Source organism: Copadichromis virginalis, linkage group LG19, assembly GCF_057382275.1.
Source record: "Copadichromis virginalis isolate Kocher_CV1m ecotype Utaka linkage group LG19, C_Virginalis_male_GT1.1, whole genome shotgun sequence".
Classification (NCBI taxonomy): Eukaryota; Metazoa; Chordata; class Actinopteri; order Cichliformes; family Cichlidae; genus Copadichromis; species Copadichromis virginalis.
In genome coordinates, this window is record NC_140636.1 from 34589278 (window position 1) to 34602124 (window position 12847).

At 40.4% G+C, this 12847-nt stretch overlaps 1 protein-coding gene across 1 annotated transcript; it reads left to right on the top strand.

The window, feature by feature from the left end:
• Positions 1-420: 420 nt before the first annotated feature.
• lin52 (lin-52 DREAM MuvB core complex component) lies at positions 421-12376 on the top strand. Its single transcript, XM_085441608.1, has 6 exons — positions 421-501; positions 2526-2600; positions 2686-2723; positions 2823-2889; positions 3078-3161; positions 11980-12376. The coding sequence occupies exons 1-6, from the start codon at positions 483-485 to the stop codon at positions 12033-12035; spliced, it is 339 nt and encodes a 112-aa protein (XP_085297734.1). The 5' UTR covers positions 421-482; the 3' UTR covers positions 12036-12376.
• The last annotated feature ends 471 nt before the right edge of the window (positions 12377-12847 follow it).

The following is a 12847-nucleotide window of genomic DNA, read 5'->3' on the forward strand; positions in this document are numbered from 1 at the left end:
CTAGACATGGTATTTTCAGTGTTGATAATTAAAATATGATTGACTACTTGAGATATCCCCAAAAGCTCAGAAATGTTTAGAAATCTGATAAAAGTCATAGAGTTCAAAAGATCATTCCAGTAATATCCATGTAAAAACATAAAAAGTAACACTGCAACAGCTTGATATTGGTCCCCTTGAAAATAATTACATATAATATAATACATTGCTTTGGTTGCAGGTGTATAAACATATTCCTGTGCTCCCAAAGTTATATTGTTAGTTTAAATGTAGGAACCGAAGTCACCCCGACCCAAATATAACCGTCAGTTACTTAATGTTCGTTGTATTTTTTTCTGACTTGAACTTAATGCTGGATATAACAATAAACCGGCGGGCCGCCTGGTGGCGTGTTTCTGAAGTACACCACATACACTCGTCAACTGTCAGAGCTGCTGCTGCCGCTGCCATTGGCTGTCGTTTATCACGTGATTATTGTGAAGATGGCGTCTCCAAATGGAGGTAAATTCTAATTCTTTACCCTGCGACGCTGTGTATAAAATGTAAAATTGAGATCTTTAAGCACATTAAACCGTTAAGAACTATAATCCTGTTTTATTTGAAGACCCACAGACGACAGAATACGCATGTTAGTGCCGTATTTTTGCTGTTTGGACATGTTTTTCCGTTGGCTAAAGCCCTCACTAGCCCCGGTGTTCGGTCCAGTAAATGGGGAAGAAGAGCGGGTAGCAAGCTTGAATTCTTTCGTGTAGTCTGACTCGCAGAGCTGAAGCTGTGCATCCTGCTAGCTAAAATATTAGCTGTTAGTTACTGCTGTACTACTAACAGGTTAAATCATCCCTCCTTAGACCAGTTTCATAACAAGTATAGTGTTTTTGTTTTGGTTGTATTGCTTTCTTCTTTTTTTTCCCAACGTTTTTTTTCTGTGTTGTACATCTCGTTATTCTTATTACTGGAAGCTGTGTACTTGAAATTGATCATCTTGTATGTTTAACAGTAAAGCACCGTGTGTTTTACAGATGACTGTAGACACTCACTGTTGTACCTCTCTCGTGATTTCATCCATACAAATTGAGAGTAATTTGACCCAAAATTTAACATTGCAATCCATCCAATCTAGTCTTTGTGTAATTTGACATACTTTGACATTTTCCTCAGATGCACATTGCATTCTGTAAATATGCCAGGTTTGGGGGTAATAGCTCTTTGGGTTCCTTGATGTGCGAAATGCTATTTTATATTTTCAGTCCGTGTTATATTTGTCATTTCTTTGTAGATTCAACTGAAGAAATTAGAGAAAATTATGTTTTGCAATTGGCTGCTAGTAACAAAGTGCCTAATACCTCTTGAGTTTAGTGCTTTTGTATGCTTGAATGAATTCATAAATCAGTGTTAAGTGGTTTGACAAACAATCCTCTGAAAATGGTCAGCTATTAATCATAAGGTGGAAAATAAGGGGAAAAGTAACAAATGGCCAAAGAAAAACTACTAGCCAACACTGGTCAAAGTCTGGCTCAGTGGAAGGAAAATGCAAAGAAATGATGGGTGGCTCAAGACTTTTGCACTGTACTGTACATGACATTAAACATGGAAGAAGATGCCCAAGGCTGTTAAAATAAGGTGTTATCACACAATTTGCCCAACAGATTGGCTCTGACCCAATTTTCTGCCTGTATTGTCACTACTGTGTGCAGGTCATGTTACTGCTGAGCAGATAATGGTGCACAGTCAATCAGTGTTTGTGAAAGTTTGTGAAATACATTGTTGGAAAGCTGGTAAACAGCCCAGCATTTTCCACTTTTTATATAATTGTGACATGCTGTAAGTATACATAGACAACTTAATTCTATGTTAATTCTTAAGGCTATTACATCCCTGTAATTTCACTGAAACACCATTCTTGCTAAACATAGATCCTTATCTGTTATTTTTTAATGGAGCGCCTTGTGACTTATCAGTCCAAAATAAGGTTTAGTGACTGTGAGTACCATAGAATCTGATATAGATGGGACCATTGTTATTCTATAATCAAAATAGAATTGTTTTTAATTATATGATAAAGGTGATTATTAAACACAGCTATGTATTGATTTTAGGAGACCCATGTTTTTCTGAACAAGTGAACCCGAATCATGCTGACAAAATTCCCTCCTCATAACAGAGACACTTAAACCCTGCTGGCTACAGTTTAACAAGTATCTAAAAACCACTTATTCAGGATTATTCAGTGTTGCAGGGAGAATGGACCCTATCACAACTGTCACTGGGTGAAAGATTTTTTTTTTTTTATAAAGATGTTTTTACTCTGTAAAAATCCATCCATCTATTTAGTGCCTAGCTCGTCAGATGCCTGAGGTGGCTCCTTCTGATGCAGAGGAATATTAGCTCTAAGAAAACGCTGAAGCATCATTTTGCCACTTGCATCCACAATGTCATTCTTGTATTCGTTGCCCACAGTTCGTCCCTCGTGGTTACAGTAGGAACATAAATCTACTGGCTCTAATTTGTTTTCTTTGTCTTGATAGGTGATGATTTTGAGTCGTCATTGCTGAGTTTTGAGAAGTTGGATAGAGCGTCACCAGACTTGTGGCCAGAGCAGTGTAAGTTTATCTCCTGCTCCTATGTGACTGGTTACCGTAGCTTTTATTATGCATAAACTTTATTATTCTCTGATCTCTCATACAGTGCCTGGAGTCGCAGAATTTGCTGCATCTTGTAAAACTGTGAGTTAGATTTAATATGGCTGAGTTTGAGTTACACATTAGAAACATAAATAGGCTTGTCACACTTCATGATGTGTGATCTGTAACTCTTTATCACAGCCCATCTGCAATTCACCTCCAAAATGGATGTCAGATCTGGAGAGTGAGGATATTGAAATGTTGAAAGGTTGGTCCAAATAGCTAAAATTATGGGGTTTTTTCCAGACAGATTTTTCAATTTACTTGTTACAGTTGGTGTTAAACAGAAAGACTGGTGGACAGAAGCAGACTTAATATATAATCCTGTCAAAATGGTTAACATTTTGCTGAAGTTAGGTTAGCGCTTTTATTATGGGTCTTGTTATCCTTCTGTAGAGCTGGGTAGCCTGACCACAGCCAACCTGATGGAGAAGGTCAAAGGACTTCAGAATCTAGCATACCAACTGGGCTTAGAGGAGTGTAAGTACACAAACAGCACACACATGCCAGTGTACAGATAATCCAGCCTTTATACCTTTAAAATCACTGAGAGTGCGAAAAGGATGTGGTCACATGTTACCACTAGATGGTGCTCATAGGCCTCTCTTGGGTTTTGCTTCTCTGTCTGGAAGAAGTAACTTCCCAGCATCTTTAAGAATCATAACACTGAGAAATCCTAATAGATTTAAGTTCACGTGGGCCTGTATGCTTTTGTCCAAAGACAGAAAAAAAAATGAAAATGTAACTTCAACTCCCAAAGCTTGTGTCTAACAGCAAGCATGTTGACCTCAACGCCTTAAATACCGTATTTAGGGTAATATTGGTAAACTTGAATGGTAAGAAAGAAAAGTATGCCCAGAGGAGACAAATGCCTAAGCATTTGATGGATGCAAAATCTATTTTTAATCCATTCCCCCAGTGCCACCATTGTCATAATCCTTGTGGAGTGTGGATTAGAGAGATGTAGCTAAGTGCTCATATTTCCCGAAGAGAAAAATCGGTTTTAATTTTTCCAGTTTAGAAGCATGCAAGTGGTGAAAAACTGTGATATACCCCTGTCATGGCAATACAACCTTAGCATTTTTTTATGTTTACAAATATACATGGAAAGTTTGCTAACTCAATTAAATTACCACCTAAGGGCAAAATGGTCAGATTTTGGCTCAATTACACTAGAAGTGCAGTACTTTGTAAGAGTCAATAAAGACAATCTGAGCCAAATAATGCAAAAAATAATATGGATAGGCTTTGATAAAAATTTGAAAGCAGCACATGTTCAACTGTCTAACAATGTGAGATTTTTAGATGGTTGAGTGATTTTAATGGCAAAGATTTGCTACAATGCTCTCATCTACAAATGTCTGTCGGTACATAAATATTAACAGGGTGCCTGTGCTTTAGTTGCATAAGCCATAACTTTAAAATCTATTTAGTTGAAAAATGTCTGATCTCCCAGCCTTTGCCTAAACCAGGAGAAGCATGTAATCTGGCTGGTATAAAGATGTTAGCTGTCATAGGTGCAGGACTGCAGGCTTTGCAATCATGTCATGTACCCCGGGATGACGGGACGCAATGACGGTTATTATTGGTGTCAGAGCAGCCCTGTAATCGGTGCCTGTTTAATGCTCTCTGGTTTAATTTTCTCCTTTTCCGGGCTGTCAGGGGAGTCCTTGTAAATCTCAGCTACTTTTTCATCATGTTTGTGCACTCTTCAGTACCCGTAAACATACTCCGCAGAGGCATGGCAGAGCGAGGGCAGAGGACAGGATTTACTGCCCTCCCCCCTTCAACATGTGGACCATTAAAGTTGGAGCTGGTTAATGGCAGAGCACAATCAAGTAGTGAAAACCCGCCCACCATACTGCAGTGAGAAAGGAGATTTGAACCAGAAATGTCCCTTTTCCTAGAATGCGCTTAAGCAGAATTAGTGTAGGTTTTTGCTTTTTCTAATATTTGTACATATGTATGTAACATGGATATGAGGGGGATAAGGACACAGCCTCCTCCCACAAGCAACCCTAAAAAAGGGCTGTGTGATGCTGGCCCAGTTAGTCCCAGAGGGTTTGGCGCGTGCCTATTCCTCAGGCCCCATCTGTTACTCCGCCCCATGATGAATACCCCTGTCGTGGGCCACTGAGCGTGGGCATCAAGCCTGTGGTCTCTAGGGAAAGCTGAGGACTCTGATAAGTGCTGTTATTGGAGGTAATTGAAAGCTGAGTGTTCCTTTGGGATGCACTGAAGGGCCTCAGCTACTGACACGACTGGTAACACGGCTGCTGGAGCTGGTGGGATTTTGCACTCTCACACTTGTGGCCTCAACTGACTGCCATTTAACATGTCTTCCCTAGAATGTGTCATTAGTTGTTGTTATTGAAGATTCATATTACACAGAACAACAGAAAATTTGTTGTTGTTGTGGTTGTTGAGTGTTTTCATGAACTTATAACAGTGACATCAGATGTTTCTCAGCAGTGGTTACTATAATATATTCAGAACATGCACCCTTTTAAAGTTTTAAAGTTAACCCTAAACATATTTTCCTCCCTCAAAATTTTGCCAGGCGCTAGAACTAATCAAAATAATTTTGTCATCTCCACATTGTTATAAAAATTGTAAGGAAAAATATCACTTATAATTCGATTCCAAAAAAAGAAAAACGACACGACTCGTTGCCTTCTGGGTGTGCAATCATATGTCGTGGCTTCTGTTGCACCCTGCGTTACCTCTCTCCTGCCATGATGCCACCCAGCACATACCCCGGCCAACTCTGTTGCATCTTCTTGTGTGAAGGTGAGACTGAAGGTCACCCTGCTTTGACAGCTCCTAATGGGGCTTCATCCACCACCACCTCCTCCACACCCTTAGGATCAATCTCCGGCCTATTAGAAGCATGCCGCTGCTGAATATGATTGCATTCACTGGGCCCCACCAGTGCTAATGTGCCTCCATCAATCCATCAGGGCGGGCTGACCGCAGGGCGGGTGGTTATGAAGTACCTCAGCTGACAACAGCTGAATGAGGAACAGAGGATACCTCCCCACCACCGCTACCACTCTTCCTCCTCCTCCTAACCTCTGCTAGTTCCCTGTGCTAGCCTTTTTACCTGTCCCCTGCTTTTCTTTGGTCTCATAGTTAGAATGAATGGCAGCGTTGTGGTGCATCTCATTCACAGTGGCACCTCATGTGTGCTGAAAGTAAAATAAGCATCTAGGATGGTTCAATTCTTACCTTCTTAATCATCTTAAGCACTTAGTACCTGTAGGCTTTCTGTTATTAGCTTTCTGAAATTGGCTCCCGCACAGGCATTGCTAAAATATGGATGGGTTTTATTTCATAACTAGCACTAATAATTATACACGTCATCATTCATCATCTTGAAAACTCTTAAGTAGTTCAACAGACATATTGCAAAAGGCTGACATGAGCATCTCCTTCCATGGTAAGCATGTTGCAGCTGTATCTGACAAAGCTTCGTCATATCTTATACAAGAATCAGTGTTGGGGCTGTGTGAGAGAGGCAGAGCTAACACACAAACACACATACTCACTGCTCCTCAGTGCTGCCTGCCTGCTGCTGCCTCCCTGAGCAGATCGGAAATGACACCTCATTTCCATAAAGGCATTAGGAATTCATTGGATTTTCTTTCCCAGCTAATCATAGTGCGGGTGTAAAACCTTTTAGGCTTTTTAATGAATGATTTTTGACTGATTGCCTATTAATAAGGACACCTCTTGAACAGGCATAGGCTGGGGCAGGGGTTGGGAGGTGCAGATGTGTTTGTTTTGGTGTGTGTGTGTGTGTGTGTGTGTGTGTGTGTGTGTGTGTGTGTGTGTGTGTGTGTGTGTGTGTGTGTGTGTGTGTGTGAGTCAGCCGGGCGAAAATGCATTGGAGGTGGAGGAGGAGGAGGGGTGGGCCTCTCTCGGTTGGGACATAAAGAGGAACCAGTGGCTCCCCTGGGAAATCACAGCTCGTGTCTGCATCTTAAATATCCCTGTGAAGTATCAATAAGTGGGTAATTGAATTTTGAACACAAACATGAGCGTCAGGTGTATGTGTAGCAAGGCGGGGGTGTTCAGCGGGTGCGTTGGATGAATATGTGTGCCTCCAAGTCCTTCCATGCTTGAGTGTTTGTGTGTGTCATTTCCTCTGTGTCTCCCTCATCCCTGGGGACAAGGGCAGTGAAAGTGGATGTTAAATCCATTAAATAAAGCTTACACCCCGTAATAGCTGAGCACCTCTCGGCGATGGTCATTGAGGGTCAGATAAGTCCTCTTAACGCTTAATGAAAGTGAATCGGGTCCGTCAGACTTGGGGTCTGCGACTTCAGTTAACCCAGGTGGTCATCGGTCCTGGCTTCTAACAGGCATCCGGGAGCTCACTGGGAGCATGTCATTTGGGTGGTGGTGGGGGGGGGGGGATTTGGGTTGGGCAAAGTGATGATTACTCTCATTTTATACACAGGGGATTGGTAGGAGGGGGGCTGTTACAATGGCACGCAGATCACTTGTTGTAAATGAGAGGAAAGTGAGATGTTACACCACTGCGTTTCCTCTGCATTTTCCTTTCGTCCACATGGGATTTGGCAAGTGAGGATGATTTACCAGTGTGGAGCAGAAAATTGCAGCAACATTTGGGTTGCAACAGTGCAGGCTCTGATACTTCAGAGGGCATATTTCCTGGCATACTTAGCCGCTTGCAGATATAGGTTAATCTCCATTGTTTCAGTGGACCAAATCAGAGCCAAAATCCACATCCAGAGGGTATGGGGCTGATAAGGTACAATTTCTTATTATTTTTTTAAAATTTGCAAATCAAGCCAAGGGGAATGTTTAATTTAGGTAAAATTGACATATATTGTATGTTGTGGCTGTGTTTGATAACCTACCATAACATATGATGATGGAATCTGTGGCCATTAGGGCTAAATGATAATTAGATGGTAACAAATCAACAGGACAAGGCGATGGCCTGCAGAATCCATGAGGTGCCATTTAGTATGGATGGTAGTCGTAACAAGATGCTGATTAACTTAGTGCAAAATTAGTGATTGACCTTTCTAATCAACTAAACAAATCTCTAAGTCTCCCTAATCAGTATTGATCTGATCTCTTCGGGTGTATGACAAAGCCTGTGTGTATGTGTTTGTGTGCGTTGGTCAGCAAGCTTTTGAGTGAGTCAGGTTTTCTGTAGTAATGCTCTTTTGTTTATTTTCCAAAAATGAACAGCTATTGGAGTCTCTTTTGATCAGTCATAGAAAATCTCGAAAAGACAGATCCAGCAAAATAAACATTGTAATTAAGATCAACCACTTATTGTTACATTTTATCTGAGATACATAATTTCATCTGAGTGTGTTTACAGTATATGGCAATCTATGTGTGATTTTTGGGTTGTGAGGGTACCACTTTGGTCCGTCTATACTTTGTAAACATGGATGCTGGGCTCAAATCCAAAATGAGTTACAGGGAAAAGAGAACATGGATACGAAGTAGAAAACACTGGCTGTATCCCAATTCAGGGTCTGCAGCCTTAACGGCCCACAAGGGCCGCGTACTTAAAGACCGCTAAGGCCGGAAGTGCGAGGCTTGTGAAATGGGACGCTCTAGCCTCCGTTGCGCTGCCCAGGTTGCCTAGCAACCATGATACTAACAGCTGGAAACGTGTCATACAGCTGTGTTTGACAGAAATGAAGGACAAAATCTTTTGTTCATTTGTTTGTTCCTACATGAGCTTTGATCATTCTCTGTGAGATGAAGCTCAGCTATTGAACGGCGTATATTTTAAAGTAAAGGCTGTAAAACCAAGTTAGTACAAACGTCACTAACGTCACATGACTTTGCAGACATGTGGCCAACAGGAATGTTTTAATGTTCTTCGTTATTAAACATTTGCACATAAATAAGTGACATAATATTCAGTACTTACTTAAAGTTTAAAGTTTACTCTTTGGCCGCCCCTCATCCGCCGTTTTTTTCCGGCAAAATTATCCACACCCAGCGCCGCGCTATGCATTCTGGGATACGTTGGGTCACGAAGTCTACACCGCCACGTCCTTAAAATTCAGGGAAATGAAGGACGCATTTGAGGGCCGCATTTCGAGCAGCCCTTGAATTGGGACAGCCTTCGTCGCGTCGCTGTGACATAATCGGCCTTAAAATGCGGCCTTTAAGGCTGCAGACCCTGAATTGGGACACAGCCATTGACGTGCAAATGCAGTCTGAATGGGAGAAGACAAAGGCTGTCTTCAAAATTTTATTTATGTCTAGTCTACTCAGTCCTGCAATAAAAAGTGTGATTATTGTGCACTAACTAGATAACCACTGCAGACAGCTGTTAACATATATCTTCCCTTGCAATAGTTTTTGTCTTGTCTTTCCCCTCAACCCCCAACCAGTCATGGCATCTGGCTGCTCTGTCCTGAACCTTGTTCTGATGGAGGTCTCTTCCTGTTAAAAGGGAGTTCTTCCTTCTCACTGTCACCAAGTGCTCGCTTATATCTGATTGTTGGAGTTTACTCTCTAATATTGTAATGTCATTACGTTCAGGTCACTCTTGTTGTATGTTGGCGCTAAAAAATAAAATTGAATTGAACTGTGTGACTGAGAGATTTTGTACTTTACTTGAATATATCATCACTCCACAAATAGGCATAATTTTATTATCCCTGTTGCATGAACAGCAGAATGCTGCACCACATTTAAGGCCATAGACTCTACTACGTTGCTGTTTTTTTCTGTACATTGTAGCTGTCATATCTCTGAGCATTTATAAAAATTCTGTACATGAGTATATTACAGAAGCATGCTGGAGGCTGCAGCTGTAACAGTGCTGTAAATTTTCAGTGGAATTGCAGAGTAACATTGCTGATGCAAAAGAGCCAAATCCTTTAAAATAATAGCAATAGTAGTAGTAGCTCTCTTGTTTTATACTGCAGATGCAAAAAGCTTCAACTAAAGTCTTAAAAATACTTTTAGAACTTGTTTTAATAGAGGATTTTTATGAAACTGCTTGGGCTACTGCATTGTTAAAACATATGAGGAGTGTTAAGCTGTTTGGAACCAAAAATAAGAGAAAAAACGACATAGAAATAAAAAGAGAAAAAATACAGACAGTTTTTGTGGATATTCTCAGATTTTGTTAACTTTTTTCAAACATCATACTGGCTTTTGTTATCTTTTAGGTTAAGGTACTTTCAGTTTCAGCTGGACAGAGCCTGTGGTCTGTCTGCAAACAGTGACAGTATATTTAGTTACAGTTTGTTCTCGCTTTGCATTTTTTAAAAACTTTATCACTAACACACAGAGCCCCGCACGCTGCCAGCACTTCTCGTTTTATGAAAATAAATCCCACATTACTATTTCATAACTTTAATTTAATGTCTTTAATGTTATGATATTAGATATTTGAGTTTCTATCTGAGAAAGGGGAGGCTGAAGTGAACCGTAATTAATGAGACATTCAGCAGGGCGCGTAATCTCAGGAGAGGCACTGCTATCTTTGATCTGTTTTACAGGTTGAGCTCGTCACGGGTTGGAGAAATTGATAATAAGAAGGAGAGAAGCATTTCATGTTAAAAATGCAAATATTAACTGCTGCCCTTTTACCGTTCCTTCTGATGCTGCTTCAAATAATAGTGACACCATCTTTCTGCCAGTTTAAGGGTCATCCCAGTGTAATTGCTTTCCCTTGCCTAATTTTGATGGCTTCACTTCAATCTAAAGAATCCTATGCGTGGCCAGAGGTCCGTTGATGACTCCGTTTAGGGTGATTTGAAGAGATGGAAAATTGGAAAATGAACCCATCCCATTCCAGTTAGCATCATCTTCAACCTAATGATGGACACCTCAAGGTGACATGGCCCCCACGCCCAGATGCACCATTATCATTCCACCCTGGGCAACTCATCTAAATTACTAACTGCCCTGGCTTTTTCATTAGCCACATTGGGCAGAGGAGGTGGGGCCCCTCTGCACCAGCACACGCAGACACCAAACAGGCGTTATGAAGGTGGGCGACTTTGTGCTTAAAGCCCATTTAAAATAAGTGCTGTCTGCTGCTCTGTCATCATTTATTTGTCTGATGTACAACATTTGTAACAGTAAAGAAGGCGATCTAAGCTTTGTGCTTTTTAAAATCTGTAGTTGAAGCAGAGAGGCTGATCGTCTTCTTATCTCGAGTAGAGTAATTACTGTACCAAGAAGGTGCCTCTGTGGGGTTTATGATGATGCTGCAGGAAACTGTCTGTAGTCTCTATATTCACACTCGGGTTTGTCTTTGATAGAAAAGCCTCAGCAATGATTGGTCTCCCAGAGAAAGCCATTTTAACAAAGGATCTTCAGCAGGGACGATTATGTTTCAAGACTCGGTGCCAAGATGCAATATAGAAGGATCTATTATGCTCTTTTCCACCTCTTTTTTTTTTAATTTTCACATTTTATTCTATTTTCAGAGTTGAAAATAATCCTCCTTACTGGGCTCTTCTCTTCTTTCCTCAATTCTCCCCTTCTTTCTGATTGGCCGCCCCTTAATAACATAACATTTTAATAGCAAGTGAGGCTGCTGCACTCACTGTGTATTATGTTTAAATTTCTTCTCATCTGAAGCATCAGCTTCCACAGAGTTAAATTATAAGAAAAAAGGGAAGAAAACCAACAGATTTAAAACAGTTGTATCCAGAGTTTTAACTAAACTAGCAACTCATAGTTTTTTAGGACAGTGTGCATCTTGTCTGAATAATGTAATATTTCTTGGGGAGGATGACCTGTCACAGCCCCGTACATTTATCAATGGGACCTCTAGGCTGGCAACTACTAAGTTCATTACGCAACCCTAACAATGAAGCCTTCACTCACTCAATTATTCATCTTAATACTTGAATGAGTATTATGTTTCTGTTAGTGTCTGTCACTATTCATAACCTGTAATCATTTTTGCTTCTTAAATCACATACACATTAATACTTTTATACATGCATAGGTCTAAGTACCTGTACCTCACTACAGCGAGCCAACAATTTTGTAATCACAAGACTCTTTGGTAGTTACGTCTCAATTTTATGTTGATTTTCATGTCCTGGATGAACAGATGTTTGTATAAATTGCCTCCCGATGTGACACTGGAGATATTAAATACATGCTGTGCATTACTAACAAGCTTTTCTGAAGTTGTTAGAGCTGTAACCAAGTGTTGCACAAGACTGATTTGTTTCTGATTTTAACAACTTACTAAGAAGACTGTTGAAAGGTCTCTGACACTGTGCTGTAGTTTATCTAAAATATGTGTTTTCTTGTTTTCCAGCCAGAGAAATGACCAGAGGAAAGTTCCTAAACATCTTGGAGAAGCCCAAGAAGTGATTTATCTTTTTGTTTGGATTTCACAGTGATTGCAGTCGTTGCATTCACCAGTACGCTATGAACATGTTCAGACATTCACAGTCAAGTCAAGGACTGCATTCTGATTAAATAGAGCAAAATGCTCACTAACATTGCTGATGTCTTCTCATCAGACTCCTCTGTACAACTGCTGTTCTCTAAATAATCTTTTTCTTTTTTTTTGAAAGTTGTTGCTTTTCTCTGGATTTCTCTCTGACTTGTAGATCTACCTTGATTAAATGTTCCCTAATTATTCATACTTTTGAACATGAAACTTTTTTTCAGTTTGTGAAATTATTTAATAAACTATTAAAATGAAAAGATCTTTGCTTTTTTTTTTTTTTTTTAAGAATTTAAGTCTCCTGTGACTTGATTACGTTTGCAGCCAAAGGAGCCAACTGTAGTGATGCAAAAGTTTTTAGAGACTGTTCAACTTCTTTTAATTAGGGCAATAACTTCATGTCTCTGCCACTCCACAGAGTGCAGCACCTCTCTGCTGTGGACATGTAAGGAGCTCCGACGTGGGAGTACTTTCTCGGCTATCGGGGCATGTTTTCTTTTTAATGAGCATTGGAAGCAGGGTCTCCTACACAAAACATTGAGTAAAAATAATATTGCTCATTGTCATCGCCGTTAATAAGAGTTGACATAATTACTAGGACCATTTCTTTTCTAATTAGCACACTTCAACGTTGTCGGAGCTAGCGGTCGGGCAAAAAGAGAATCAGACAGGCATGCCGAATGGGAAACAAAAAGAAGTCCATCCGCCATAATTAGGTAAGACAATGCCTCGG